This window comes from Labrus mixtus, chromosome 22 (genome assembly GCF_963584025.1).
Source record: "Labrus mixtus chromosome 22, fLabMix1.1, whole genome shotgun sequence".
NCBI classification, from domain to species: Eukaryota; Metazoa; Chordata; class Actinopteri; order Labriformes; family Labridae; genus Labrus; species Labrus mixtus.
Window position 1 is genome coordinate 10145909 of NC_083633.1, and position 7847 is coordinate 10153755.

Sequence of the window (7847 nt, forward strand, 5' to 3'; positions counted from 1 at the left end):
ACAGCCTTCCATTATCGTGAAATCTCGGAAGGTTTGTTGAATAGAATAGGTTAACAAACATCCTGGAGCAGTGTGAGTACAGGCCAGTGGGGGAATGGGGGGGGGGGGACAATTGTGCTTAAGCACGGTACGGCACAACCTTGCCTAGTGTGTAATCTTGTTTTGTTGTTGTGGTTCTGGGTGAAAGTTGTTGCAAATTTTATATAGTTAAAAATCATTTGGGGTAAAATAATGTTTGTTATCAATTTATTGTTACTTTTTCTTTACAGGTTTAGAATTAACACAAAAAAACTAGTAGCCATTTCTGACATATAGTGGTCAAAAGTACAATATTTGCCTCTTAGGTGTTGGGGCAAACGTTTTAAGTACTGCAGCAATAAAAACATTTTGTTCATTCATTTCATATGTCTGTGTGGTATATAATACAAGGGAAAAAAACAAAACAGGGAGAGAAGACAGTTATTGGAAAACAGGGAGATGCATGCATGTTACATCACGTCAGAAGTGATTGAATCACCTACAAACATCTGTAGCTGACCCATCCTTGAGGGTATTAACCTCTTTTATGAGAACAATGGAATGTCGGGAGAGAAAGAAAGAAAGAAAGAAAGAGAAAAGCTCCATGATCTGTCTGTAGCATAAGTTAACTTTCTTGAGAGTTGCAAATTGCCTGTTTAGAAGGGTGGAAGCAATTAGCGTCATCTGTTCAACAGATCTAGAAGATAGCCTCTCATTTACATACATGTTCAATTTGTTACAATAAGCGTGTGTGTTGTGTGTGAATGCGTGCTCTCCGCAGAAATTCGATGGAAGAAGACTCCTCCAGGGTTTCCGCCTGGTTTCCTTCGCTTTCATCCCAGCCACAGTCCACAGACAGCCACATCCTTGCAGAGGCAGCCCTCCATGGTCGAGATGGTTAAAGTCTATGGAAAATTTACGAGACAGATCATGTCCTATTTTCTGTGTTTAGGTTTCAGTCGGTTCTCTTGTTTTGGTGTGTTTATACCATATGTGCTCTTTTCTCCTGCTTTTCTATCCGTTCTTTAAAATGTCTTTCTCAATTTATCACATGAGAGTAATTCTCTCTTAGTTTCAGATTCACTTTAACTTACATAGTTGACACACAAGCATACACAACATATCTGCTAACCTGTCTATCTTCACCAGTAATAATGATAACAACAAAATCTGTGAGGGGAAAAATGGCCATTTCAGATTTCTGAAATGCCTAAGCTCATACAAGCCCTTAATATCATCTTTGTTGCCGGCTGTTTCAATTGGAAACTTGTGGTCACTATCATGGAAATACTGTATGTGTGTATAACACACACAGAGCCATCACAGGGATACAGTAATACATTATATATCATATGGTTTTCCAGTAAATCAGCATTGAATATCCCTTTGATTTTAACTTCAGCAGTTAAAGTTCTGAGCTTAAAATTGTATATCTGCTAGTATTTCATTTTTTAATGTTCAACTCTATCATACATCTGAAGCCCTCACACTACTACTTTTCTTTGTTTTCATTTTCTGTTTGACTTCAAGTTAAAACCACAGAGGCAGCCTATAATTTTCCATGGATGCTGGTGCCATCCAAAAGAAGGCACACTTTTTTCTCTCTTTTATTGCATGATATACTAAATCCACAACTTATTTTATTTCTGTTTTTTCCCCTCTTCTATGGTCTAAAACTGCTTCTTTGCAGAGCAGAGTTTTTTTCTGTTTTGTCCTCAGGGAGTAGCCTACACCCCAAAACCAAAATTACAGAGTAGAGTCAGACTGACTGAGGGGGAAGGAGGGAGTTCTTGTTGTAGTTTGGCTCTTTCAGACATCTCAAATTCATGAAAACTGAATCTCAGTCTCATAAAAACATTCCCTTTCTGCTAAAGTAAGACAAAAACTAATGTTTGGAGAAGACAAAAACAACTTTGTTTGAAGTTTGTGTGCCTATATCAAGGAAGATGGCATCCACTCCTATCTCTCTGAGTCTCAGAAAAACCAGTACAATTTGGACCTTGAACCGACCCCCCACGATGGCGCCGGTCCTCACACGGTTAAATGCATTTCCAAATCCTCCAGACTCCTCTATTAAATGACCAGTTTAGTGAGGTCTTAAAACCTCACCACAGTAAAGTAAGTGGTGCAAAACGTAACAGGGGCACAGAGGCCATCCACTGGACCATAGACCTAAACCAACAAGGACAAACGAAAAAGGGCAAATGGAATTGGAAATAAGCTGCTAATGTGACATCCATTTTACTAAAAAGTCAAGAAAGCTCAGCTGTTGAGTGAAGGTGAGCAAATAGGAGCAAAGATACTGAGATCAGGGAGTAAATATGCAGCCTCAGGGTCAGCTACAAGGCTCTGTTGGTGACCTTTGACCCTTCTTTCAGGTGGGTGGGATGTATGCCAGTGTTTGAGCATGTCATAGCTATGCAAAACAGCACACATGACTAACAAGCATGTCTGGAATCATTTGAGCATATTAGTTGTGAAGAAGTATGTGGGATCCCTTCGAATACACTTTCTGAATACAATAGCAGTACAGAGACAAATGTAGGTACCGTTATGTGATTCAGTCTGCAAAATAAATGTGACATGTCAACATTTTTAATGCATAACTTATCATTTATATTTAACATGTTATTACATTTTGAAATATACCATGCATCACACTTATTTCCTGAAGGATTAATAAACATTATAAGCCTGTAAGTTCCATCTCAGTTCTTCAATTATTTTAATTGTTTTTTTTCTGTGGTCAATGTTCTTGAGTGTACTGCTTAATACTGGTTAAATTAAAATATGTTCATCTCTGTAAACAATCGCAAGAGACAAGGATTTAAGTGACTTCTCGGAGTATATGAGTCTGAAAAAAATATATTTACTTAGTAACACTTTTTGTTTAACAAGATTTATTTTGGGGGGCTTTATTTTAGAGATAGGACAGTGGACAGAGTCAGAAACCAGGGGGAGAGAGAGTAGGTAAAGGCATGTGGGAAAGGAGCTACAGGTCGGATTCGAACTTGGGCTGCCCACTCTCGAGGACTATAGTCTCAGTACATGGGGCGTGCACACTAACCGCTATGCTACCAGCACCCGAGTTGCCCATTTTCTACCCTTGGATTGGACAGGATACAGGTCAGCATACTTACAGCAAGGCTACCGGTGCCCTGATTTAGTAACTCTTAAAACTCTTAAAAATGTCTTTAATCTGTGTAAAACGTTTTCTTATGTGCAGATTCTCTTAAAATATCAAGAGTGTATAGTATGGTTCTCTTTAATTGTTTTGCTTGTATTTAAAAAAAAAAAGAAGAGACTTTTGGTCAATTTATAGGTTGCAACCTTCTACAAGTGGATATCATGTTAGTGCCAAGCAGGAAATGTTGAGTTGATATCATCTCAGGCTAAGCTGCTTTCTGTGCTTTATTTGATGTAGCTGAAAAAAGGTTGACATTTTTCTGACCAAAATACATATTTCCTGTCTATATGCTGGTTTGTCTTTCCACCACAAGCCTCATACAGAAAATAACCAAGAGTAGCGGAGGATGAGGTGTAGTTGGACTCATGCGGTCTGACAAAATAGGACAGATCGAAGATAAAGTGGCAAGTAAATATGTTGACCTCTCTGACTGAAAATACAATTAATGGTAGATTCGTTTAACAGTATAGGTAAACAAACATCTTTGGAATCCACAACAGTTACTGCACTGAAGTACAATTTAGCCCATTTTGCAGGAATCAGTCCCACCTACTGGTGAAAGATGTTAAATTGGATGCACTGAGCGAAGAGGATGCAAAAAAAAAAACTTCCCTTAATCCTGCCATAACATATAATGTTAACTTGATCAACATTTAAATAACATTACTGCCAATGAGCACTGACTGACAGTGATACTAAAGAAGCTGCTGTTAGCTAATAAGCATTCAACTTTAATACGATGTTGAAGAATTTCTTGCTCTTCATTTTGATCATCAGCATTACGCACCCAGCCACATTGAATATACATAAAGCTGTCTATCTTTTGTAGACTTTCATCCTGGCAGCTGTTTTAAGGGAATGATTACTCTACTAGATATGTCAACATCACCGAAGTTAAATTCTGGCAAGGACTCTGCTGTTTTTTGCCATTTGAAATAGTGTTACAGCTGCTGGTGCGCAAGTAACCCAAAACTTGCAGTTCATCTTAATATCTTTGTTTTTCTGCAGTTGATGTTGAAATGCATCCTTATTTTTTTGAAGAATGAGATGCTGTCACTCATTACTCGCATTCAGACACACACATAAACAGATACATGCCGTTACCACACTGCTGACTATCAGTGCTTGAAAGCAGACGGTCCAATAAGAGATTACTCTGTATAAGGGTTGTGTTTTTTCCTGAGCGCCTGAACAAACAAAGGAAATGGTTTTCAGAGACCTTGTGGGAGCTTATGTGTTTTAAATAAAAGAAAGAAAGCAGCAGGACCAGAGGAACAGCACTGACAGCAGTGCTGAAACTCAGGATGAGGAGCAGCCATGACTGTAGATCAAGCTGAGGAGGAGAAGCAGGAGGAGCTGCTGTTACATTCAACTGAAGTCATCTTCAGCAGTCACATCTGGAGAAAAAGTACAGAAAAACTCATTCAGAATTGAAAAGATGTTCCAATGTAATCTCAACGGGTTCAGAAGGAAGAATAAAAAACTCATGTTAGACAAGAGTCCCTGTGTGGGGAAAGAAGATAGAACTCTGCGGCTACACAATCTGGAGATGCTGTCAGAGGCCTTCAAGCAGGGGGGCTGATATGTGAAATTCCTGACTTGAGGAAGAAGAGAGAAGAAGACTGTGGAGGGGGCGGACAGCTGCATGTGTACGGGTTAACTAAACAGGTCTTTCTCTCCTCCAAATGGTCATTCCCAAGGCTCTGCAAAGTTTGTTGGAGTGGAGTTCTTAACTGCCTTGTTTTGCACATAATATAATGAAGGGCAACTTGACATATCTTGTTTGTTGCTTCAGGAAATAGAAAACCGCAATAACAAAAAACTACAACTCAAGCCGCCAGAAAATAGTCACATTTAACAACTCTGAGCCAACTCTGGTATAACAAAAATATGAAGAAGTTACACTCTTAACCCAGAATATATCACTTTACATTTTTAGTGCATCAAAGCGCCAGTGCTTTAATCAATGAGTGGGCGGGGCTACACCATTCTGCAGAGTTTGAAAGATTGTATTCTTACTACTCAGCTTAGTGGCCTGTTTTCTTTTTTTAATATATATATTTTATTTTATTTTATTTTTTTGGGGGGGGGGGGCTTTGTGTCTTTATAGTACAGATAGGATAGTGGATAGAGTTGGAAATCAGGGGGAGAGAAAGTGGGGAATGACATGCGGGAAAAGAACCACAGGTCCGATTCGAACCCGGGCCGCCCGCTTTGAGTACTATAGTCTCAGTACATGGAGCGCGCACACTAACCGCTATGCTACCAGCACCCGAGTTGCCCATTTTCTATCCTTTGATTGGACAGGATTTTATTTAGGTTGCAGTAATATACATTTAAAACCAGTCGCTAACTAAACCCATTAGAACGTATTTCCCCCTGTGAGATTCATGTGTCTGGGCAATGTCTGGAACTTTCCTTGGAAGCGTCAAAAGTTGATGTATGAAAGAGCAAGTACAGACGCAGTCTCTACCTTATTGTCCAGAGATTTTCTGGAATGTATGTGCTTGCTTAAATATCTTGTTGTAGTTTGGTGCCCCTTCTTTTTGGCTTTGTCCTTGTTGTAAGTGCATACATTTGTTTGTCTGTGCATGAGAGTTCTGTAAAAATGATGAGTCAAATTCCCTGTATGTGCCCACGTACTTGAGCAATAAACTGATGCGGGTTCTGGTTTTGCCTAAATCTAAAAACACAGCCAGGCCTGACTGAAACATGTAGCACTTTGTAAAACAAGAGAATCTTGATGAAAAACATTGGCTTTGGATAAGACTGACTAAAAGTTGAGTCAAGCGACACGGCCTACTGTGCAACTGGAAACTTTGGATCAAGGAAAAGGAGTAAAGCAAAGAGATGGATGGTTAAAGGATGACGTTTTGCTAGATGTTTGGATACAAAAAGCCAAAGAGTAAAAAGAGGACTTCAGGATCCCGGGGAGGATCTTGTGCAGTAATCGTTAATATGCTTTCTGTGGAATGAGCTCAAGCTTCACATTGGCTTCGTCTGGATGTTCTTACAGAAAATGAGATCAGTCATCTGACTCGCACAGTCACAGTTTGACAAAACAGTCGGTCTTAAGTTATTTCTAGTAGTTTTAAACAACTATAAATAAAGCTTATTCACTTGAACTGCAGCGATGAACGATTTGTAGAGTGTTAAGATCACATAAACTTGATGTTTCAAAGGCTTCTGCAGCACTCTTTTATTATGTCAGAATGCCCTTAAAAGTATCCTTGTTTTAAACAGAACACTCATTTTGATTTATTGATGATTACATTCATTTTACAAATATTCTTAATTCTTAAGAGTTCTCATGAGTTAGGTATGGTAAGGCAACTAAAAGAAACATTGAATTTCTTCATCATTGGTTCTAAGGTTAGGTAAGGTCACTATAAAAGCATCACAATGTGAGATTGTGTGTGTGTGTGTGTGTGTGCGCGCCACTTTGTGTTATAGCCGCTATAAACAGCTAGCGACAAAAATAAATGTCCCACAGACTGGCACGCCATCAGAGCACTGTGACACACCACAGCCTCTATTAGCGGTCGAGGGTTTATGGTGCTGCCATCCTATTAAATCACAGATTGCAGCTAAAGAGAGAAAGATAGAACCTCTATAAAAGATCCAATTACAGAAACATGCAGTTAAACAGATGAAAAACCTCCAAGTGTTATGCCCACGCCAATGGTTTTTATAAAGCAGCAAAAGAAAATGAGTCCAGAGAAAGTTCCTTTCTTTAAGTGTCCTGTATCTCAAAGTGACTCGTGACTGCAGCTTTCAACCTGGAGATGTCGTCAGGCGGTGACAAACTTGATGTTTCGACCCTAAACCTCAAAATCCTCCAGTTGGTGGTTTTGCAGCGATGGCCAGTTTCTGCCCATCTTCTCCTGGTTTGCAGCTCATCTCCTCCCGCCTGAATCAAAGCCATCAGGAGGCTCTCTCTGCTGCCTCCCCCAACCTGTGAGGAGCTGCCTTCCTCTCCCTTCCTACTATTTCTAGGGCTGTTACCACGCAGACTGCTCGGGGAAACCCCTGCAGCCAACTTCCACTGGGAATAGCCAGGCCTGCCACCCTTTTATCCCTGCACAGCTGGACCAGGTCACAGTACTTGGTGGCTTTCCTCTCGGAGGCCTCCTCCCAGCCACCTTCCCATGGGACTGTCAGTTCCATCAGGATCACATCTACTCATCCACTTCCTCTTACATCTGACAGCTGTGTAAACAGGATTTACTCTGTATGAATCAAGCATCACTTCAAAACTTGTTCCATCTTAGTGTAACAATTTGCATCTAAAATAATTCAGACAGTACTTAAAGCATCTACAATCAAAACACTTTCTAATTTAGAATACTAAACACAAATACAAAACTAGAGCATTGCTTCTTTTGTGATCTCGTAGAAAAGCGTTTTATATATGCAGATGATTATGTGTACTATCTTACAAAAGACAAGATTTACTCAAACAAAACAGGCCTCAGATCTCTAGAACATTCTGGTGCTTCTACAGCATGGGATTTTAGATTAACTCGACAATAAATTATTTGGGCTCCTGAGGGCAGTGACACATATATATACGAAAACAGGAAAGTGCAGGATCTACATTTGAACTGTTATTAGCAGGCCAACACATGCATTATGTTACGAC

The 7847-nt window shown here is 39.7% G+C and overlaps 1 protein-coding gene across 1 annotated transcript in view; it reads right to left on the reverse strand.

Annotated features, from left to right (window-relative positions):
* ccdc146 (coiled-coil domain containing 146) overlaps positions 1 to 7372 on the reverse strand; it is a 60683-nt gene extending 53311 nt beyond the window's left edge. Inside the window, exon 1 of the mRNA XM_061030423.1 lies at positions 7246 to 7372. Coding sequence (XP_060886406.1) covers positions 7246 to 7372 — 127 coding nt within the window. The remainder of the gene's footprint in view (positions 1 to 7245) is intronic.
* Positions 7373 to 7847: the final 475 nt, after the last annotated feature.